At 37.5% G+C, this 24,825-nt stretch overlaps 2 protein-coding genes across 2 annotated transcripts; both read right to left on the bottom strand.

The window, feature by feature from the left end:
• Positions 1 to 3,112: 3,112 nt before the first annotated feature.
• LOC113039421 (retinal homeobox protein Rx1-like) lies at positions 3,113 to 9,124 on the bottom strand. Its single transcript, XM_026197325.1, has 3 exons — positions 8,830 to 9,124; positions 5,519 to 5,769; positions 3,113 to 5,021 (listed from the first exon to the last, which is right to left on the bottom strand). Exons 1-3 carry the CDS (start codon positions 9,122 to 9,124, stop codon positions 4,575 to 4,577), a joined length of 993 nt encoding a protein of 330 aa, XP_026053110.1. The 3' UTR covers positions 3,113 to 4,574.
• An 8,657-nt stretch (positions 9,125 to 17,781) lies between these two features.
• On the bottom strand, positions 17,782 to 23,403 carry LOC113039417 (megakaryocyte-associated tyrosine-protein kinase-like). The gene is made up of 12 exons (XM_026197321.1): positions 23,366 to 23,403; positions 23,139 to 23,252; positions 22,935 to 23,050; positions 22,568 to 22,787; positions 20,751 to 20,844; positions 20,599 to 20,664; positions 20,366 to 20,465; positions 20,209 to 20,293; positions 20,056 to 20,129; positions 18,615 to 18,810; positions 18,454 to 18,540; positions 17,782 to 18,374 (listed from the first exon to the last, which is right to left on the bottom strand). Exons 1-12 carry the CDS (start codon positions 23,372 to 23,374, stop codon positions 18,201 to 18,203), a joined length of 1,335 nt encoding a protein of 444 aa, XP_026053106.1. The 5' UTR covers positions 23,375 to 23,403; the 3' UTR covers positions 17,782 to 18,200.
• Between the last annotated feature and the right edge of the window lie 1,422 nt (positions 23,404 to 24,825).

The raw sequence follows: 24,825 nt of genomic DNA, 5'->3' as shown, positions 1-24,825 counted from the left end.
GGTTTGCCTGAGTTTGTGTTGCACTACACACTTCTGACCAGCAGGCGTCAGCAGCGCGAGGAGTTTGGAGCGATTCAAAACAGTGAATCGTTTTCAATTGATTCAAAACTACTCCATTAGATGGCGCGAACTTTGTTAATGAGTGAGTCGTTCAGTTGACCAAGAATAATCGTTAGCGTTAATGTGTATGTATGTATACTTGAACAGAAACTGCTGGTGGTTCTTCAAAATTAGGTCAGTCTATCAGTGCACTGGACACACAGAAAAATATATCTTCATTTTTGGGATGATTTCACATGTAATCTTGTTATAGACCAGGGTGGCATGCATTCTGTTTTTAGCAGTGGGTGTTTCTGGTAGAATCTGGAGCCGTTCTCTCATGCAAATTACATCTGTGACTAGATTATAGGCATGCTGGTGCTTGATTGATTCACCCAGATTTGTGTTTGTGTGAGTACTAAACAGACAGGTCACACGCTTTACTCCAGTGAACATTTATCAGGAGAGGTGTTTAATAAGGAAACACGTGCTGGGGCATGTTGTCACACACAGCGGGAAATATGAAATACATTCATTTTCCTCGACACAAGTGGAATTAAAATGTATAACTGCCTATTTAATGGTTTTTAAGATCAATTTAAGGAGCAAGACGAGCATAATTCAACAGGAAAATTGAAAAGCATAAAAAAAAATGTCAAATAGAAACTAGAATAACACCATGCATAAAGGATATATTGCAACTTGCCTCAATCGGACAATTAAAACATAAGATACCACTTTTAATCATAGTTCTTGTGCTAAATAAATAAATATGGGCAAAGTAGAATTTCTGATTGTAAATCCTGCCAGCTTCCCAATATAAAAGTTTCATAGCTAATCACACCTTTTATGTTTAACAACTACCTTTTAATTGACCTTTAATGTAAAGTAATTTTAGAATCACCCATATAATGTCTCTAAGTGATGCATTCCCAACTGTCCCACTAATCATCAGCATTCCCCATGTTTACAAATGATGACAAAAACCAAACCTTTTCACGTCCACTGACGAGAAGAATACTGGCGCCAGGCCTCAAATCTAGCCCAGCACGTCCCACCCATTCTCCATGACCTCTAATTATGTCATGTGAAAAGAGCCATGTCCCATTGAAAACCTGGCTTAATCAAACCCCATTAATTCCGCTGGCTTCCCATATTATCCCCATCAGCCTGTTAACTTCAGCCTGCGCCGTGTCGAGGGAGCAAAATAATAGATTACGCAATTAATTTAGTCGTTAGAGACTTAATTGTTCTCAATGAATACAGTAACTGTGGGGGTGTCCTGTGATTCAGAGCGTCGGATTTTCCCTTAATAAACATACAATCAATCGGAAAAATATGCTGCTTTAAAGTTGTGTTTTTATGTTATAGCGCTTACAGGGATCACAGATAATAATCACCACTTTATCACCATTTTAAATCTAGTTTGTCAAACTTAAAGCGCTATTGACAATAGAATACCAATGAGATTTACACTATATCAAATTGCTGTATACGGTTATTATACTATATATATATATATATATATATATATATATATATATATATATATATATACTTTTTATTTCCAAATCCCAATTTTTTTCCCAGCATTTTACAGTACTTTTAACTTTAGTTTCAAAGCATATTCATGTTTTAATGTCCATAAAATGAGAAAAGCAGAGGAGATTGTTTAGTAGCTGAGGTCACGGATTTACCCTTGGTTTACTTTATATATTTTGTTACCAGATGTCTGACTAAAGGAATTGGTGCAGTATTTCTCCAGGTAGTTCATGTAGAGACTTTTTAACAGATGATCTTGAGAAAAACTTTATGTATTCATACAATTTTTTTATTTATTTCAGTCTTGGATGATATGTCACCCAGACTGTGTTATGAAAGCATCTAACCTACTAAAAAAAAAAAAAAACCTGTGAACCGAATGTGAGATTATAAAATGGACATTAAACACAACAGACTGACCCACATTCGAAGCATGAGAGTGGAAAAGCTGCATACTTCCCTCAGCCTGGTGAACAAAGCTTTTCGCAGTGGCTGAACTTCTGCTTTCCCATGATTCCTTTGTGCCAGTCCAGCTGAACGCATGCCTACCCTCAACCCAGCCGCCCGTCTGCCAAGATGTGCAGCGGTCAGTGGCTGCTCGGTCTCGGCCTGGCCACTAATCCTCGCACTGAACTCATCCTGGCCTGCGGGAAAAAGCTCTAATTGGGGGATTTTCTCCATCATTAACCTTGATGAGCAGCCTTCCCACCCTCCGTTCCCATCCGCGCAATCGCTAATACTTCCTACCTTGATCACTGCAAAGTTCAGCTACAGTACTAATATATTTTTTACTATGTATAGTGTGTTTACAAGAGTAAAACAGATGGTAAGGAGCATATATTTTCCCACAATTCCAAAAAGTCTAATGCAACCTGAAAACTATTTTAACATTAGCATTGCTACGCAAGTGTTAGTTTTAATACATTACCATGTGGTTCCTAGGACATTGCTATGTGGAAAGCAGAACGTTTTTTGTAGCATATTGATGCAATATGTGATTTTTGTTTGTAACTGGTGGTTGATAAGTTGTTGCTATGTTTTTGGGGGTAAACTATACCTTTAAGGTCTATGGAATTCTTTCACTCCCTAAATGTAAACTCTGGACCAAAGCAAGTCCACACCTTCTGCACTGTGGTAATCATCGTATGAAACTGTACCACATGAAAGAGCCCACATTCACACCCCTTTGCTCTTTTCCCAGCACATGTTTTTTGGGGCCCCAGATGGCCCTCATAGTGTCCCATCTGTCCAAGAGCATTGCTCACACATCATGAATACAGCCGAGCACCAGGCACTCCGAACATGTGCCTGAACAGCAGCGTCAGGAGGCAATTAGGGAACAGTGGACCCTGGGGCCGATGCCCCCTCCTGGGCCTGGCTGATTGACTGGAACCTCATCTTACTAACGGGCTGGCTCGCCGCCACAGGTCAGGAGAAAAAGAGGCAGTAGGGGCTGTGAAAAAGACAGTTTTTCCTTTAGTTCAACCAGAGACTTAGACGTCCAAACAACAAGTTGACAGCAAATCTCTGAGAAACTAGATTTGTTTATTCTTAAGAATGTTTGTGGGCATTCATTGCTCTGCATGATTCAAATGTAATCGTGAAAACATCTAGGACACATTACAAACATAGGGACCACATCCATATTCTTGGACAAAAACATCATCATACACTCGTATTAATTACCCATGATTGTCATATTGCTGTCTAACTTTGGCTTTTCAGTTGATCAAACTGTGCAAGTCATCTATAAGTAAATTCAGTTTGTAAACTAATGGTTGGCCCAAAAGCGCCCAGAACTGTGGAAACCACAATTAAACAAACAAAAAAACAACTTACTTACACAGTTTAACCACCTGTATATACTCATAACATCTACAAAGTCTTCATCCTTGACATCCGTAAACAGCTAAAACATTATTAGTAAGCATAGTTTGTTCAAATGAATAATTCAAATCATCCTGAAGGTTTAATACCTTTCCTGACAGGAGTCAGTATCTAGCTGTCTAGAACTTCATTAGTCAAATACAACTACACATGATTCATTGCTACAAAAACTCTGGCAACATGAACTGAGTGAGTTTCCTTTCAAAAATAAGCAGCGAATCCCACTTGCATGTTTGTGGAACATGACATTGGTCCTTTGAAACCAGGTCTGTTTTGAAGGTCAGTTGTTCTCAGAGTCGTCAAAAATGACTCTTAAAGCACAATGATGGTGTTTTATCTAAAAAAACTTTCTGATTTTGATTGGTGTCTTATAGTGAGTCTCTGACAGTCTTTCCCTCTAAAGGAGCTGAAACAAAACGATCGGACTTGGATTCACTGGCCCAAACAAAGGGGCAGTCGCGATGGGGTGATGACAGATAGTTTCCCCTTCTGCTCTTCTGCACGTACAGGAGATTGGTCTGCCAATAAGCGTTTGCCTCTAATGAACACTGAGGCATACAAACTTCTCCCCCAAAACCAATCAGTTCTGCCCCTTGTCCTTGCCATTGTGGTCAAAACGAGGGGTTTTGATGAAATCAGCTGTCTGTGTAAGAGGTCCTTTCTAACCACTGACCATATTTATCTTCTGTTTAAACCCAAAACATCTGGACCAGTCCTTCAGGAGGAAGTGTGAATTTGCAGACAGAGGTCATGTGATGCAAAACACACCCTCATATTCACATTTCAGTAACCCTGGTTTTAGAATCCTCTCAAAAACCAATTAAACCTGTTAGGACAGTGAAAGACGTATAACACGCCAATGTGTGCCTTACAAATACATACATGGAACATGCTAAACAAAACATTTTTCTTCATCCAAACTCAGCAGTTATTATATCCAGTTGCCAAAAAAATAAATAAATGGCACACAACTAATTTAACGCCTACATTTTGCCGCCCCAACGTTTTCTGACCTGGAGAATAGACAAGAAGCAAGGTTCTTGAGTAGCCTTAAGTACCAATTAGTAACCAAGAAATATGAAGGCCTGCAGTCAAAGAGAGATGTCTTAGCACATGGGTTGCCATGTTTTGTCCATGGACTGGATGTGCTCCTTAGCTTTCATTCTCAGAGCTGCAATGCTTGAACTGCGCTGATCTACATCCTCCAGAGGGTATTTGTCGGTGAAGGGAGGAGGGCATTGGTATGGAGGTGGCGCCATGGGCTGCATGCTTTGGGCCATGGTTTGGGACGGACTGAGGAAACTGTGACTGGCGTAGCCTGCTTGCAGTCCTTGAGTAGGACCCATGAACCCTTGGATGCTGTGCACTGGAGTGGCACTAGATAGAGGAGAGGGCAGCCAAGGGTCAAGGGGCAGAGTGTTGTTCATGGGCCCCATGGTGGGGTGCATTGGCGGCCGGTTGAAGGAGAGCATGGGGGAGTCATGGAGCTTCATAGTGCTGGCGTCTATTTTCTCCTGTCGCCTCCATTTAGCTCTGCGATTTTGGAACCAAACCTGGGCAAACACATACACCTCAAATAATCAGTCTTTGAAGTCAATCATATGCACGTAAGATGGTGTTTCACAAAAAGCATCTGTGCAATAAGACCGTTTGTTCTCCAAACTTACTGGGAACCAACCAAAGTTGGATTTGTCATGGATCATGCTTAGAAACCCTACTGAAAAGATCAGCTGAGGCTGAATGTTGGTTAGTGCTGCTTGTTCTTTTGCTGAAGCTGCTTGAACAAGGTGGTCTTGCAAAATAAGGCATTTCTTTTTAAAAGTGGTCAATTTATGTGGACTTGCTTGTTAAGACGTTTAAGCAAGTTGGTTTCAGCAAGTTTGTGGTTGAGCAACCAGGTGAGGAGAAACCAGAGCTTCAGCCTATCAAGTTAGGAACCAGCATACCAGATCCAAAGCATAATGTTCACTGGAGACTGGTTTTATCAACATTGCATGATCTTCTCTACAAAAACGAATACTTTTAATTTCACAAAGAGATCGAAACACACCTGCACTCGAACTTCAGGGAGGTTGACTTTCATGGCCAGCTCCTCTCGGCTGTAAACGTCAGGGTAGTGGGACTTCTCAAAGGCTCGCTCAAGCTCATGGAGCTGGTACGTAGTGAAGGTTGTGCGGTTGCGGCGGTGCTTTTTCTTGGGTTGCTCCCCATCGGCCAAGTCAGGAGACTTGCTGTCACTCTCGATGGACTTCCGCAGGTCGCTCAAGTCCCCATCGCACTTGTTGGAGAATATGTCATCGTCTAAAACCACAGGTGACAAAAGAACAAAAGACATGACTTGAGAGTCCACTTTAGACAGATCTTTACATGATGTTTCAACAGAATTGTGTTATAAATGTATTGCAAGAACGAGATGGGATTAAGAGCCATATCCAAGGGCACAAAGTTCTTTTGGGATTGAAAAAAGCAACATTGCTATTGCCAATCGTGATTCATGACCACTAACACTATACAACCTACTATTTTGGACTGCAGTAAAATTAAATAGTGACAAGATGACTAATATGATCTCTGTTATTTACAGATGGTGACTACATGTAAATTCATTACTGATATGGTATTTCCAAAACTGAGATTCTAATCCCATAATACTCCTGGCCAAAAGCTCTTGTAATACACAGGCTTCGACTAGAGCAGTTTTATTGTCACTGATGGTAGGCATGGCTTTCACTGAAGGTTTCCCATCACGTAATCCAAGCAGTAACAGATGTAGTCTGTTAATTCCCCTTATGGTTTCCCTGTAGACCAGACCATAATCTACCTAAGGGCTTCATTTGATTCTACCTCATGTCCTCAACATAAGGTTGTTTCTAGGAAAACTTTACCTTGGTGAACTGGAGAGACCCAATGGCAGTTGGCAAGCTAATTCAATTAATTCCAGTAAAATACTGGTCATCATGGCAAGTGGATTTGTGTACTGCACTCATAAGATGTAGCTGACATATTCTTCAAGTTGGTGCTGTCCAACTTTAAAAAAAGCTCAGTACACATGCTGACTAAACAAGTGAACATTAACAATAGCTGCAAAGTTGTTATGTAATTGCAAGCCAAATAGCTGTTAACATTAAATTGGTAATAGTATCACGAAGCTAGCAAGTCACAGATACAGCGCCAAGATGGAATCTACAGACATTTTCAGATTTAAAAAAAGATTTTAAAAGGTAATATGTGTTACCCATTGCCTTTAGCAGTGCAAAAGGTTGTGGGTTCGATTCCCAGGGGAACACATGTTAGGTAAAAAAATAAATAAAAAAATGTTTGCCTGAATGCACTGTATGTTGCTTTGGATAAAGGTGTCTGCTAAATGCATTTCATTAGCAATTAAAATGCTGCAGGTTCTAGTAACTTAGACGCTGCAGGTACAATACCAGATAAGATCAACCAATGAACTGGACTTGAATAGAACCCTTATCATTACTGTGTCCTTGAGGACACTTAACTGCAGATTTAAGCTTCCTGGGGTGAGTGTCCTTGCAATCAGCACATGGTAAGTTCACGCTTTGGGGAAAAAATATGCTAATGAGCACAGACTTTCTGACTACCTGAATACACTTATCCATAGTAGAAATAAAATGCAGAATCTCAATGTGGGTTAGCTAGAATGGATAAAACTCCTTAAAACAGCGATTACATGAAAATAAAGTATGGAAACAACTTTGAAGAACAAGGTTTAATTATCAGGCAGGAACAAGCGTTCTGGGTTAGCGGAGCTAGCATCATTAACGCAATAGACTGAACTCACACAATGGTAGGGGGTCAATCCTGGTTCAAGGATCAGCACACCGCCTGTCAGATTTAAGACGTCCAATAAAAACGCTCAGACTTGCTGGCAACTCATGTTAAATGAGGACAATCGATCTCAAAGGTTCAAACCGTTCAAAACCCTTTTGAGTCACAATAACAGACAAGACAACTCTGGGTCATGCGAGAGATTCTCTTATCACAGGACTAAAAATCATGATGGATTATGAGCCCATTGGAAAAAAAAAATTGGAGCAGAATGGAAAAATGATTATGTTGGCATGCACAGTTTTTCAATCTTGTTTAAGATAGGAGAAGATTATAAGAATTCCACAAGGGGATGAGAACAAGGGATGAGCCCCGTTGCCAAATTATTTTCAGGTTTGAAAAGTCCTTGTAAAGACTTGAAAATTCAATCGTTCTTTCATATTTAGGCTCGATTAAACCTAGCATATTACTATTGCCAAAAAACACACCATAAAAACAAGGTCTCTTTAAAATTTCAAGAGTTTCTCAAGTTTTAATGCTCAACAAATGGATGTCCCAATTCTCGGCAACCAAAGTCTGAGGTGTCAACCATTTCTCAAGATTTTTCCAAGACCAAATTATCTTATTATCTTAATGCATGTCAAGAAATTTTCTAATTAGAAATTTTATATTAAACATCTGAGGCAACTTTGAAGTGTACAACACTATAAAAGAACAACTTAGCAAAACAATCATCCTCTAGGAGCGTCCATCTTTCAACAGAATGCATCTAGGTAACTGTGCCGTCGGTTACATAAAAGTTACATAAAAGAAGCGTCAGACTTTCGTTAAGGTCTCTTAAGGTGATACTTGATGCTAATGTCCTGGTGAGCTGCCACTAGATATGTTTCCATCCAAAGATGCAAATTTAACTTATGGGCAAAACTGGAATATCACATAAAACATTTGCGAATAAAGCACCAAGTTGAAGAGAACAAAATGGTAACTTCCTGATAAACTCGCACTAAATATCTCTAAGAAAACTAGTATGTAATAAATTACTTGCGCTTCAAGAGAGTGTAGACGTAACACAATAAATGCAGTCATTGCTTTAAGTGGTGGATTCCTGCTGTTTGGGAACGCAGCCATGTAAGACAGTAATTATACAGAAATACTTTGATGACAGACTTTCCTCAGGCATTTTCATAGCGCAAAGTCAAATGACTTTTTCAGTGTGCATGGTGGAATTTATTCGGTAACTGTGTTTCCATCATAGTTTATGTTCATTTTTTCTTATCGGATAAAAAGTTTATCCTACAGTTGTGAGCATGCGTTTTTTATGCACGTTTTTAGAATTTATACACATGTTGGCATTTCCATCCAGCGTTTTTTTATGCAATAATCCAAAATGCGCATAAAAATAGGTGGATAGAAACATAGCTACTGTCACCTTAAAATCAACAGGAGGGCTCAGAATAAGAGGTCTCTGGGTTTTAGTTTTTAACAGTGTGTCTAAATGTCCTAACCTTCACAGGAGGCTAGTTAGGGAGTAATTGCAAGAAACACTTGATATTTGACCTATGAAGAACTTACCATGAAATGCAGGTTGCTCCGAGGCGTCCCTGAGGGGTGGCAGATGCCCGAAGGGTTGTACCCTCTGGTCCTGCTTCCCTGGATCTCCAAGACTTTCACCTCCAACTTTGTGTGCTATCGCATTGCCGCCAGGGCTGAGCAAAGGATCCTGGTCCTTGTTGAAGCCCAGGATGACATCTATGCTGTGGACCCGGGTGCCCACCGCCGTGCCTCCCGCTTTGACCATCTCGTGGAAGTTACTGGGCGAAAGACAGCGGTCATCCACCATATTCATGGTGTCCAGTGACAAATGCATTCGAAAAGCTGGGATGAGGCCGTCCAACTAATGAAACCACTTGATCTTGATCTGATGGAGGAATCCAAAGTAGACTGGTTTTACCTAGTTGGAGATTTAAAAAAAAGTAAAATCAACAAATGCACTAAAATAATGCATTAGAAGTATATTCTTTATAAGAAGCTTTAGTTCTAGTTGGCTAAGCAAGTTCAAATAAGCTCTTCAATTTTTTTAAAAATTTTTTTTTACAGATAATGTACAATAAAAAAAAAAAAATATATATATATATATATATATATATATTTAATTATGTATATATATATTTAAATGTTTATAAATGTATACGTATTTAATATATATCCAAGCATATATAGTCTTTTGTAATACAATAAATGGTTGACACACCCAAAAGAATCTAAAATCAACAGGTGTGCAAAAAAAATGCATTTCAGATCAATTTCTTCATTAACATTACGTTAAAAGTGTCTTAATGAGGTCTCGTGTCTATAAATATTCATAGTTTAATAGGCTAAACAAGTTCAAATAAAGTCTGCTCTCATTTTGTACTACTTTACTTTTTAGAGATAATGTAAAACAAGTTTACAGACTAAACTATTCGTGATGAATAAATATCACACCACATAACAACACACAATATAATATCTGCATTCAAAGAAAATCAGATGATCTAGACATGACAGACATTTATTTGAACATTAACATAACATTCATTTTATTGATTTAAATTTTTTCTTCTATGAATCCAAATATACAACAAGATGCAAATAATATCTAAACCTCCAAAATTAAGCTTAGTGTTAAATATTAAAATAAATATATTTACTTTAAAATTATACATTTATGTAAATTTATATGCATGGATTATATAAATATTATTAAAGTATTTATTACATTTATTACAGCTACATGAACGTATATAATAGTATATTTAAATATTATACCAATTCTATATATTTTAATATGTAATATCTGTGCATCATGTATATTATCAAAACCCAAGACTCTCAGATAATTCAAATAAAAATATCTAAAAATTATTAACATTTTTCCTGTGCATATGTTTTTTAAGAAAGTTTTCCCAGGACAGAGTGACTGCAGTATGGGACGTACCTCTGACTCGAGATGCTCCGTGTGCTTTCTGTCTCCAGACTGACCCGCATCCACCTGTTTCTCCCTTCAGCGGGTCACATGTGGGTGATGAGCACGCCTCCGTCTGCTACTGTATGCCCTGACCGACCTCGACCGCTCTCGCTTTAAACATGAAATCATACACAAATGCACAGAAGTTCTCCAGTGGATTCCGCTGGACAGAGAGCTTGTATGTGTGTGTCTCTTCAGAAGGGAAATAATAGCAAGGGATTACAGGAGCTCATTAATTGGGACTCTTCCCCCTTAAGAATGATTGACAGACGGTTTCTGCTCAAGTAATTGCTCTAAATGGAGCTTGAATTCACCCCACAGGAGGAGGGCGACACTAATGAAGCCATTTCTCCTTCCTCTTACAAAAATCAATTGTTTTAGAGACAAAAGGATGAACTGAAAGTTTTCACTGATGCTTGTACTATTAAAACTAAACGATCTTTCACCAAAAACTGACATAAATATGTAAAAATATGTCTACTGGTAGAACATCATTGGCCTTAAAAATGATAGACCCATTACTAAAACTAATTTTCATCATTATTACACAATATCCATATATTACATTTTTTATATATATATATATATATATATATATATATATATATATATATATATATATATATATATATATATATATATATATATATATGTGTGATTAAATACAATTTGCAATTTTTATAAAATGTGAAAAATATGACATTTAGATAATTCTGTATATTAACATAGGCCGATGACATGTGGAGCATGTCTTGGCGTGAACTGCACGCTTCACAGAAGGTATTACAGTAAATACTCAATACGGTCTCCCGTTGAATAATTAGCGGAGTAATTAAAGCAAACGACATGAGCGCAGACTCATTTAACAACTCATTAAAGAGTTAACCTAGTCAAACTCATGAGTGATCATTGCTTAAGAGATATGACCTCAGAACAAGATTAACTTGTTCACGTTCAAATGAATCCATGTAAATGATACTACTGCTTCCACCAATACGACTGTATTTGCTCATTTCTTCTATATCTGTGTAAAATATAGTACAAACTGCAATTTTTAATAAACATACAACAGAAACATTAATTTTCTGGCTTGAAGACACTTTTTGTCTTGTGTTTTTGTGATGGAATCACTGGGAGAAGTCTAAAACTTTGATGGGCTAATGTAGGTTGATCAGTAACACCTTGAAATGAGGCTAAAGACACTGAAGATTTCCTCTGACCTCAATGAAGTCTTAATATACTTTGAAGAAGCTCACTTACTGTATTTGTTTTGGGTCGGTGTTAGTGTAAAGAAGTGAGACGAAACATGAAGAGTAAAGACATGGTCTGAAATTGCATGACTGCCTTAAAATATGTCTTACAAACACCCCTCAAATATCATGAAATCTACAATAAACTTGGCTCAACCAAATGTTGCAGCCAGTGCAAGTGGCTAAAACCATCCAACACAAAAGATCTCCAGGAAAGATTGCTTGCATACATTTTGCCAGATTGATGTCTAAGTCTCGTGATCCAGAGTCAATTATCAAAGGACAAGGTTGAAGATAGAAAATCCCTGGAAAGCTTAAAGTTTCATTGTAGAGCTGCATCTCACGTGCATGGGATCCCTGTTGGCTCGTGAGGCATTTGAGGATAATGGGAGTTCCTAGAAAAGAATGGGAATCTATCCATCTATACATCCTCCAATCCTCCTACTTAGCAGAATCTGTTTTCCCAAATATTTTGAGGCAATGTGTCCAGTCAAACGGTAAGGTATTTTAGCGCCATTTGTTTTAACTTGGTGGAAGCTAGTAAAACATTTACATGCTGAGAACATTTCACTTGTCCAAACATGACTAACTTCTCAAAAGCAACGCCAAATTGCATTAAAATACTCTAGAGTTTGATTGGGCTAATATGCAAATATGTCAGAATTCAATTGTGTACAGTAAACAATTGTGTTTGGGAGTGTCAACTCTCGGTCCAACCAGCTGGGAGCCACTGACTGGACTGTTGATCAAACCACTCGGGAATTAACAAGACTATTGGTACAACCAGCTGGGAACCACAGAATAGACCATCGGTCCAACAAGTTGGGAACCACTGACTAGACTACTGGTCCAATGAGCTGGGAACCACCATCTAGACTATAGGTCCAACCAACTGGGAACCATAGAATAGACCACTGGACCAACCAGCTGGGAGCAAATGACTGGACTGTTGGATCAAACCAGTTGTGAATCAATAACAAGACTATTGATCCAACCAGCTGGGAACCACCATCTAGACTATTGATCCAACCAGCTGGGAACCATAGAATAGACCATTGGTCCAACCAGCTAGGAGCCACCGACTGGAGTGTTGGATCAAACCAGTTGGGAATCAACAACAAGACTCTTGATCCAACCAGCTAAGAAACCACTAACTAGACTAGTAGTCCAACCAGTTGAGAACCACTAACTAGACTAAGTAGTCCAACCAGTTGAGAACCACTGACTACACTATTGGTCCTAAAAGTTGGGAACCAAAACTAGACTTCTGGTCCAACCATTTGGGAACCACGTCTAGACTACTTGTCTTGTTCATAGAGTCGTCTTGGGAGAAAGGTCACTTCTTGTCAACAATTTGAGTTCTCGGTTTGATTTTTGATGGGATTGGACGAGAGACAGCACAATTATTCGATCACGCTGATGTATTTCCTGAAGCTCTACGCTTGTTTCCTCATTACACTAATTGAGTACAAATTGGCTCAGAAGGTGCAGCGCAGCTATCAAGAGGATTAGGTTTATCAGATGACAACGTAAAGCCCTCTGATCCTATTAGACGCAAAGCAGCTAACGCAGAGGAGCTGTGTCAGCTCACCGGGGGGAAGCAAGGAGAAACACAAGAGCCAGAAAGTTGGCTATTGTACACAATGTTTTGTAAACGGAAAGCATTTTATGCAATTCAGCTTATCACCATGACAACTAGCTCTGCTCTTTATATGCACAATCATGAGTAAAATGGGCTCGGTGAATCATACATTTTAAGAAAATGAATACCTGGTCACACCAAAGACAATAATTATATATTTTAACAGTAACGATATAGTTTTGATTGAATCATTTCAAATTTAGTAGAGTCTAGACCACAAATATAATCGTCGACAACAACGTCATTGGAATTAGTTTCAAAATGTTTTTTGTTTTTGTTTATTTTTTTTCAGCTGATGAATGATAAAAACGTTGATAGCCAATCAGAATCCAATATGCTTTAATGAGCTCAAGCATTTAAAGTACCAGACAACATAACTGAAGGGGTCCAAATGTAATAATCAGGGTTATGGTGCATTGGTGTGCATCCTTATATAGTTATCATTCTATGAATCTGCTTGATGAGTGTAGTTTTTGGGTTGTTTATAGCTAATAGCTTTTGCTTGAAATCCCAGCCATTAAGATGACTTGCCATTTGTAAGATGGGACTTCATCTAGATTTCATGCAACAAATCATTTGTTTGCCCAAGCAAACAAGAGAACTCTTTGAAATACACTATCTACAATTTCGCCAACTTTTATGATCACATTAGGATACAAATACTATCTTCAGAGCTAACGGAGATGGACTAAAATTGAATTCCGATTTAATGGGGTCCTTAAATGGTGACATTAAAAGTCTTCACAGATGTGCAAATATTATCCGTAAACAAGATTATTTGGAACAAATGAGAATACGAAGGAAAAGTTAGCAATATAGCTTAACCCGACACTTGGTGGTAGTTTTGCTTACTGATGTTATAGCGTAAATAGCAAATCTTAGTATTATTGGTGATTTTTACTAGTAAAATGGAAGCTATTGAGATAAAAGTTTCCAGCTCACACTTGCCCCCATTAGGAAACCCACTCAATGTAAAATAAAACCGCATTTAATGGGCTAGTTTGCCCAAAATCTAAAACTCATCATTGTTTACTCGCCCTCAGAGTTGGTTCCTTCTCTTTAACACAAAATAAAGTATTTTGAAGAATCTAGGTGACCAAATAGTTGTTGGTCCCCACTGACTTTCATAGTATGGAGAAGAAAAAAAAAAGTCCTATGGAAGTCAATGTGGTCCAGAAACCTTTTGGAAACCTTGTGGAGGGTGAGGATTTAGTAGTAAAATATGAGGGAAAAATCTGCACGTTTAAAACAATATTTGGCCTCAACTGTATTATTGCATGGCATGTTGGGTAGGTCTCTAAAAATGGACCAATCCTGTTCAGAGTGACTTGCATGCATTTATCCTGCAGTGTTGTCCTCCCCGGTCTCCTGAAATCTTTTAGTAATCTGTAGATTAGCGTGTAAGACCCTCTGTCGACCAAGTGAATGCACGACTGTGTGTAGTTTACCTGTACAGCGATTAACCTAACAACCATATGGAGGCTCACACTGGAGCTCAGCATCGAAGCAACCAACGCAATTATTAGCGGTCAATTGCATAATATGTAGTAAGATGCGTCACAACTGCTAAACTAATCATCATCAAGGTGGTTCTGTAATATGTGGCTCTTGATGAGTCAAGTAGTAGTGGTTTGATCAAACATCTTACAGTAAGTACTAAACTATACTGTGCTCCAGACATGAATGATTTCTCAAATCTGCACAATGTGACTGCATAGCACCCCAACTTTTGCATCGGTAAACATCACATGCCATCAAAAATTAAAATCTTGCTTTTGTTAGTAACATACTACTGGTTAGTAATGCTTTTTTAAAACCGCTTTCAGAGGTTTGTGCTGCATCGGTGACTGTATTATGCCCTTAATTTGTGTTTTTGGCCCCGTTTGCCCCTGCAGGATCAAAAGACAGTTTATGCGCTTCACAGCCCAGAAAGAACAAGGTTAAACTTTCCTCCTTAACACTTAATCTGATACTCTTAACGTTGTTAAAGCTGATATTCCTCTGTAGACGCTGACGTGCTTCGGCCTTTAATCGGCTGATTAGATGCTTCACCTGTCAATCAAATGGTCTTCTCCGCCCCTTATTCTAAAAGGGTCCGCAGGCTCCTCCCACTCTGACATCACTGAGTAAATCTTTCCATGACTGGGAGAGATAGATTAAAGCATGAGGCACGTATACCCATAAAAACAAGCACGCAAACAGACACTTATAGCTCTTTCCCATGCTACAATATTTCATAGTGATGACTATCAAGCACTATAAATAGCAAACGCATTAAAGTATTATAACAGTACTTCACATGGCTAACTGTATTCCAAGTCTTCTGAAGCCATCTGATAGCTTTATTTGAGAAGCATTTTCAAATTCATAATACATACACAAACACATTATGTAATACCTGAAGAAGAAGACACTGGCAAAGAGTAACTGATGTTGGTTGTTTTAATAGGATTAAATTAGATCAATTAATATTTGGTTTCTAAAAACATCCCTCTGCACTGGATGTGGTCTCATTTTTGCTCTCAAAACTTCAAAAATGAACCCATAAGTACGAGGAACAGTAACAGTCATGCTGGACTTAAATCAGAATTTGACATCCATAAAAATACCAATTTTAATAACTATTAAAATCAATTTACCAATTTAAATGAGCAAAAAGTAAATTATGATGTATGTCGATTATGAGATAAAAATTCACAATTACAAAAAGTTGAAATCAACGTTCAAAATGATGACAAAAACCATTTAAGAGATAAGGCGGCAAGATTTTTGAGTGATAAAGTCAATTATGACAAAGATGTATAGCATAAAAATTATAATTATGAAATACAAAGTCAATTTTGTAATAAAAAAAAATCGAAATCATGACAAAGTCAATTATGATGCAAAAAAAAAATCCACGCTGTGAACACTGTCGTAATCTAGTTAATTATTGGATAAAAAAAATCAAAATTATGACAGTCATATGCTTAAATTAAGCGAAACATTTATAAAATTATGACGTAAGTAGTGGAAACTATGAAATAATTCATAATAATTATGAAATACTAATTCAATTTTGAGATAGAAATATATATATAAAGTGTTATAATTTTGAAATAGAAAGTAAATTATGAGATAAAAAGTCTAAAACTATGACAAAAAAATAGAGATAAATCAAAATCATGACAATCATGATTAAAGGTTTTAAATTATGTCAATTTTTCTGATTTTCAAAATTCTGATTAAAAGTCAGTTATGAAACACTAACTCAACTATGAGATATTGGAATCTTGAAACATCTAAATTGGCGAATGGAATTATGTTAAAAGCAAATGAATACAAAAACGTTAATTATGACTAAAAGTCAATTGCGAAGTTGGAATAATGATTAAAAAGTGGGAATTATGAGAAAACTTAATTGATAAAGTTAGTATTGTGAAATAAATCGACATGTCAATAATCTCCATTTATGTAAATTTAAACTTTATCTCATTACTATGGCAGTAATTTACTTCCATACGCAAAACATCACTGCTGGCAAGTATTTTTGGGTTGATATACTTATATTGGGTTAAAACTGTAATTCATGCTACTGTACATGTAATATGGTTTCTACATGAATCAAGTCCACAGCACAGAAGAAAAACTGACTGGAGAAACTGACTCATCATATCAATTCCTTCAAGAAATCACCCTTAGTTTGAAAGACGTTTCACGCGGAGCAAACGTGACTCTGAGACAAATCTGAAATGATGAGCATAGATTTGAGATTTCCCAAACATAAAGGACCAGAGGCCTTTATTATCATCCTGAGGAATTACACATCATCCTATCGGAGGATTTATAAAACAGAATAAAGACGGGAAACTCAATCTGCTGCAGTCTCATGGGTGTCAGATAAACACAACCGACGAATCAACGCAATGAGAATAAATCCCATGAACCTTTAGGAAATGTTTTTTTTAGCATGTTTCTAAGTGGTTTCTTCCTGTCTACAGCACAAAACCAGCAGATACGAGTGACCCAGGAGCTAATCCCAGATAAACAGGATGTTTCATCAGTCTAACACGCTTTCATCCTTCTCTTTCTTAACAACGAGTGATTCAGAAAGACGACTTCCTGTAGAAAATCCATTTCCTGATGGGTTTATTACTGTTGTCACAATAAATACATTTCTCATTGCATGTACAACATAAGCAGAAAGCCTGTTTTTTACAAAACCTCACAGAGGACTGAAGCACATACTAATAATAATAATAATAATAAAGCATGTGCAATAATGAATTTCATCATTTGGGAAAAACCTGTCAGGAATATTTCCACCCCTAATTAATAATTTAAAAAAACACTTAATAATAATAATGTGTCTGGACACATTGTGTCTTGTTTTAATTTCCGAATACAGTGATATTAAATAATATCTGCACTTCAGTAATGATAATTAATTTTGATTTTATTTATGCATATTGTGACTGTAGTCAAAGGTATGACATTATTTCAATAACAAATAAGCACAAAAAAACATTTAAGTATTAAATATATATCAAGTAACAGGTATTTCATCATGGTATTATATGCTATATTGTTTAAATTTGTACTGATAAAATTTTTTAAATTATTATAAACAACAATAAAATAAGAAAGATTTTATTTCTTACAACCCTAAAAATTTGAGAGCAACATGACATTATTTTCCATGACAAATAAGCACATTTTCTACCAAATTCACATTATAATTAATGCAAAAAAAAATTAAATAAAGGTATTTCGTGTTATTACATGCTGTACTGTTTATATCGATTTTTATTGTACCATTTTAATAAAAATAAAAACAATTAAATAAATCAGTAGATGAGAACCACTTATAATAAGTTATACAATGCAACAAAAACAATTAAATTAAGGTCCTAAACCAGGCTTTACCTTCATGCAATAGTTTAATCTGACTTTCCCGATCTTGAGGCGAAACACCTCGGTGTGTTTTCAAGATCCACTCAAAAACCCCTAAATACAGAGTGTGATGAATAATAAATTAATTGTACATTATAGACACATGCGTAGGTCAGTGTGTGCCGAGCTCTTTCTCCAGCCGCTCTCGGAGCTTGTGGAAGGACGGTCTCCTCTTGGGCTCCGTCTCCCAGCAGGACATCATGATGCTGTAGACGTCAGGAGGACATCCGTCCGGAGGCTCCATGCGGTAACCCTGATCCACTCGCTCCCGCACCTCACTCACCGACTGCAACAAACACCAGAAACACAACATCACACCTGCAGCAGGGTGAGAGCAAACCACACAGTTACGGTGAGAAACGCACCATTTTGGGATACGGCTGTCTGCCGTATGAGAAGATCTCCCAGAGGAGGACTCCGTAGCTCCAAACGTCTGACTGAGTGGAGAACTTCTGCAGGGACAGAGACGTCACGGTGAGTTTGAGCTGATTCAGGTGTGAGGAGTGAGCTCGTGGTGTTTCCTCACCTTGTTGTTCAGGGCTTCGGGCGCCGTCCACTTGACGGGTAACTTGGAGTTGTCGGTAGCCGTCGAACTGACTTTGGCCAGACCGAAGTCGCTGATTTTGGCGACGCTGTCTTCAGACACGAGGATGTTGCGTCCGGCGAGATCTCGGTGCAGGAGTTTCTTCGACTCCAGGTGCTCCATTCCTTCACAAACGTCTCTGGGAAAAGAGAAGTGCAGGAGAAAAAAAACCTTCATGACTGACACACGTGGAATTTTTTGAGGGGATTTCAGATGTTCTAAAAATCTTTGATTCTTGACACAACAAGATTTACTAATACATAAATGAAATACAATTATAAAATAAATACAGTTATTCTTACTATGATGATAAAAAAAAATAATAAAACATACTTGTTTAAAAAAAATGTAATTTACATAATACAAAATAATAATATGAATCCTGTTTTTTTTTTTTAAACAAATTAAATAATTCTTAAAAATAGTACAAAATACGGGAAAAAATCTATTTTAAAAAATTTATAATAAAATGTCATTAACATAATACAAAATGATAACATGAAGTCTTTTTTTTAAACAAATTAAATAATTCTTTAAAACAGCACAAAATATGAAAAAATAAACTATTAAAAAAATAATAATAAAATGTCATTAGCATAATACAAAATTATATTAAATAACATGAAGCATCTTTTTTTAAACAAATTAAATAATTCTTAAATATAGCACAAAATACAGAAAGAAAAACGATTTTAAAAAAGTATAATAATATGGCATTAACGTAATAAAAAAGTATATAAAATAAAATGAAGCCAGTTTTTTAACAAATTACATAATACTTAAAAATAGCACAAAATAAGAAAAAAAGCTATTTAAATGTATAATAAAATGTCATTAACGTATAACAAATTATATTAAATAAAATTAAGCTTTTTTCTTTTATTTCTTTAAATATATTATCATTATATACCACATAAATGAATGAACCTTAAATAAATAAAAAATATAATAACTTTATAGAAAACAAACTTTTATTTTATCAAATAAAATTCTTACTACTATACCAAATACAACACAAAATATACACGCATACATTTTTTAAATAAATAAATAAAAGCCTTTCTAATTAAAAATAATCTAATGTTTTTGTTGTTGTTTTATTTTTAATAAAATCATTCTTATTATTGTATTACAAAATAAGTCGATTTTTTTTTTTTCAATTATAATTCTCAATGATTTTATTCAATTTAAACACTATTTACAGAGTGGTTATGAGAATTAAGGGGAAAAAATAGGTTTAATTTCTCTTTCTTTTGATTTTTGATTGAAATATGACATGGACTATAATTAAACTAATGCATTGGTTTTCTGCGTTAAAATGAAGGGCCACTTGACTTTAACACCTAAAATTACTATCAGTCTGTGTATATTCGTGAGCTCTTACAGTGAAAAGCGCAGCAGCTGCGTCGCACTGATGGCGAAGCGTCCTCGTGTGCGAAGAAAATTCACCAGATTCCCCTGCGACGACACACACACACACACTTTTTAGTCAACGAATAAACGTGATCACATCCGTCCCTTGGTCTGAAACCTGTACCTTGGCCATGAGCTCTGTGACGATGTGCAGGCCGTTGTGAAGAATCACTCCCAATAACCGCACCAGATTCTTATGATGGAGATTCCTGGAGAAGAGGAGATGGTGAACATGTGTAATAGAGACACAGAGCAGGTAACGGAGGAGGAAGTGCTCTCACGTCATGACAGACGTCTCCTCCAGGAAAGCTTGAGCGGTTACGTCACACTTGATGTTCTTAACAGCCACCCGCTGGCCGGCGTATTCACCCTCGAACACGGCTGAAACATTAACATATTCATCTTATAACACATAACCATCAAGTATATAGGACTTGTACCTATCATATAATTGCACACGTCATCGAGAGAAAAAAAAGCAATAACTTCATAAGTTTTAGGCAATTTTGTTTACCGCCGAACTCTCCTTCTCCGATGATCTCTCCTAGCTTCAGCTTGGACAGATCTAGAAGCCAGCCGGCTGTAAAAACAGAGCCAGATTTACCGCGTTAAACCACTAGAGAGCAATCCTCAGGTATCTTTGGAGCTCTTTTGAGTCACGCTTACATTTCAACAGCTTGGTCTCGGCAGATTTAGTGCCTTCCATCTTCTTGGGCTTCAGCAGGAGCGAAGCGAGGGCGCCTTGATGTACTCTGTAAAACTGTCAAACCAACACAGCGTTTATAAAAGCAGCTGTGACCACAAAACACAGCAGAATTGAATTCCCCTTTAATTCCCAATGTGTGGTGTGATGCAATGTCTATAAGAGGGAGTTGAGGACAAGCGTTAGGCTAGATAATAAAAATAACAACAACGATATGTTGTCACACTCAACGCTATCTCACGACCAATTCGTACGTATTTAACAAGGTGGATTAAATTTTTACGACCTCACTCGTACATTTTTATACGATTTGTCTAAACCCCAGTGACAGTTAGGTTAAGGGGCGGGGTTAGGTGTAGGTCATTCGTACAAATTCATACATTGTGCAACTCGTAAAATACGTATGATTTGGCAAAAATCGTATTTGTATAAGTGTGGTCGTACGAATTCGTACGAATAAGCCACTTAGTAAAATATGTAGGAATTGTCGTGGGATCGGGTTATCACACCACACAGAATGATTAATAAATATATTATTATTAAGTAATAATAAATCACATTTAAAAAAGCATACCACACAGACACTTTAAAAAAAAAAAAAGGTTGGCTTGAGAAAGCCGGACCAGAAATTTTGAAAAAAAATTGAAGTTTAAAAAAAGTTTTAAAAGCATACAGTTTGAATTATTGAAGGCAATACAGTCTGTCTGAGATGGATGGATGGATGGATGGATGGAGGGAGGGATGGAGGGGAAGGATGGATGGATGGATGGATGGAAAGATGGATGATGGATGGAAGGTAGGAAGGATGGATGGATGGATGGAAAGATGGATGATGGATGGATGGAAGGAAGGAAGGATGGATGGATGATGGATGGAAGGAATTATGGATGGAAGGAAGGAAGGATGATGGAAGGAAGGAATGATGGATGGATGGAAGGAAGGATGATGGAAGGAAGGATGGAAGGAATGATGGATGGATGGATGGGTGGAGGAAGGGAGGGATGGAGGGGAGGGAGGGAGGGATGGAGGGGAAGGATCGATGGAAGGAAGGAGGGATAGATGGATGATGGATGGATGGATGGATAGATGGATGATGGATGGAAGGAAGGAAGGAAGGAAGGAAGGATGGAAGTAATGATGGATGGATGGAAGGAAGGATGATGGATGGATGAAAGGAAGAAAGGATGGATGGATGGAAGGAATGATGGATGGATGGAAGGAAGGATGATGGAAGGATGGATGGATGGATGGAAGGAAGGAAGGATGGATGGAATGTTGGGTGGATGGATGGAAAGGAAGGAAGGATGGAAGGATGGAAGGATGGCTGGAAGGAAGGATGGCTGCATGGATGGAAGGATGAATGGAAGGATAGATTGATGTCTGTGGGAGGGCCAGAGAGCTCTCGGAATTCATCAGAAATATCTTAATGTTTGTTCTGAGGATGAAAAGAGGACTTACAGGTTTAGAACGACACAAGGGTGAGTCATTAATGACAGAATTTTCATTTTTGGACATGCTAACCCTTTAAGTGTGACAAATATGCGCCAAAAAAAAAACAACAACTGTGAGGGGGCCCAAAAAACTTTTCATAGCACTGAGTAAAAGTGTAAAAAAAAAGACAAAAAAACTGAAAAACTAGAGGCTTAACAAACGAGTGCCCCAGTTCTCATTTCCCCTCGAAAACCACAGGACACTAGCAGCCCGGATGTGTGACTGGAAAAGTGAGATAAATGTAGAAACAAACATACGCGTGCTAAACTTAGCCACGGGCTGGACACACCTCGATCATGTCGATGAGGTTGTAGAAGAACTGCTTGTTGTCGATGCTCAGCTTGCTGTCTTTGAAGATGACTCTGTAGTGGAAGACCTTCTGACTGAAGCAGAGGCACAGCACGAAGTCGCCGGGATGCCGAACCGACTCCCGCACCAAGAACAGCCCGTCCTCCAGGGGCTTGAGTTTGCAGACGGCTTGCGGTCCAGATATTTTACCGTGAAACCATCTGAGAAGATTGTAGACAACGTCAGGGCTTAAATAACCCCTCTGACATAAACTAACCACATCCTGTCCTTCTGTGGAGTAAGAGCTACAACAGCACGAGCTTGTTCCCCAATGCAGTTCTTCAGAATTCAGATTTCTGCTCACTTACGGCATCAGACTCAATTTGGGGTCGATACGGAGGGCTTCCCTTTCTCTGAGTTTCGAACCTGAAACCAATCCTTCCTCCCCTGTGGTGTTATGTCGGGCTCTGTATTCTCCATTCCTCTGAAAACAAAAAAAAAGTTAGACGTAAAAGTCAGGCTCTGGTGGCTTTATATGGGAGAAAGTATTTGGGAAGCGTGCTTAATTTTACCGTCCCAGGTCCAATGATCGTCAAGATGTCGCCTTTGTGATACGCTATTTCACCGCCCTTGGGTTTGCAGTGCTGCTTTTTGGCGACACACTGTGTACCTGCCGTCCAACTCTTCTGAGTAACAGTAGGGTGGATAAAGATAGAGCAATGATAATAGAGTAGGTGAGAAGTGAGGTGTGAAAACATCTCAAGGTGCTGGCTAATATTTAGCAGTAAGTGTTGCCTACCATCGCCATGTTTCTATTGAGCACTGAACATCTGAAGATCATCAGACCTTCAACCTGATGGAAAAACTGATTGGACATGATGTTTTAGCATGTTATAAACAGTAACAATTTATACATCATCTAAATTAGCCAAAGAAACAGTTAAAAAGGAAATTTAAAAAAAGTTTAAAAAGTTCCAAAATTCATTCCAAAAACTCAAAACACATGATTTAAATATAAATTTTCCACATTTGTCAATGCAGAAACTGATTAGAGTAGTAATACGGCCAAAAGAACACAATGGCAAAATATTAAACTTAATTTAATAGTAATATAAAGTCACAAAGCAATAAAAAATGTTTAAAAATGCCAAAAGACACCAAAAATGCTTCCAAAAAAAAAAAAAAACTCAATATACATATGAATCAAATAAAATGGTGAATGATGGAGAAAAAAATAAATCAGTATGAATTGACAAATAAGTAAAATGAACATAACGTCATATTGGCACTTCAAAAAACGTTAAACAAAAAAAAATCCTTAATATACACACGCTTAATAATAACAATTAAAAAATAAGTCGCACCGCATGACACCATGACTGCAAAAAAGTACAACGTGATTAATACGGGCAAAAAAGTTAACAAGTTACATGTAAAATAAACAAATAAATAAAAACACATTCAAAGCTTAAGGTTAACCATTTTGCATAAACCCTTGTCTCGAAAATGTTATAAAATGTCATTTAAAATGTTCCTGAACAAGAAAATTCTTTAGAAAGACACTTTGAATACACATATGAGTGTTTGAATACACATATGAGTGTTGGTAACCTCTTTTAGGTTATGAAAAATCAACTAAAATCCTTATACACAAGACACAAACATTAAACTAGTAGCTCTGTGAGCCCAGAGCTGTAAAAAATGAAAACAAACAAACAATACTCTTGATATTTTTGAGATTGGTGTCACTCACCAGTACGAGTTTGTTTGTGAACCACGGGTGTCACTTCATGTGAATGGTCACACACCCGTCAAGAGTTCTATTACACATGCACCACTTCCTCCAAACATTCGTGCTGTGCCTCTGACGTGTTTTCCACCCCTATTTATGACCATATATGATAGCAAAAATATAAAGCAACAACAAAAAAAAGGCTTCGACTTGAACCAAAACAGACACAAGAGTGGCTCAGTAGCCTGATCGTTTTCTCCATTTATTTAGTGAAGCAGCACTACACAGATATTCCAACTGAAAGAAAGAAAGATCACACTACAATTATTCACAGTCCCACAAAACCAGAACAAACACTCAACAGGAACATTTAAAAACGCCGGCATACGATCGCATTGTACGTAGAAACAGCTGGCAGAGCGCAAACTCAGGCGACACGAATAATCAGTTCGATATACGCACAGCAACCTTTCTAGCGAACTGCGCATCTCTCGTTAGATTTTACTCTTTTGTATAAAAATGTAAGA

This window comes from Carassius auratus, chromosome 22 (assembly GCF_003368295.1).
Source record: "Carassius auratus strain Wakin chromosome 22, ASM336829v1, whole genome shotgun sequence".
Classification (NCBI taxonomy): domain Eukaryota; kingdom Metazoa; phylum Chordata; class Actinopteri; order Cypriniformes; family Cyprinidae; genus Carassius; species Carassius auratus.
This window is presented reverse-complemented; position numbering and strand designations above follow the sequence as displayed.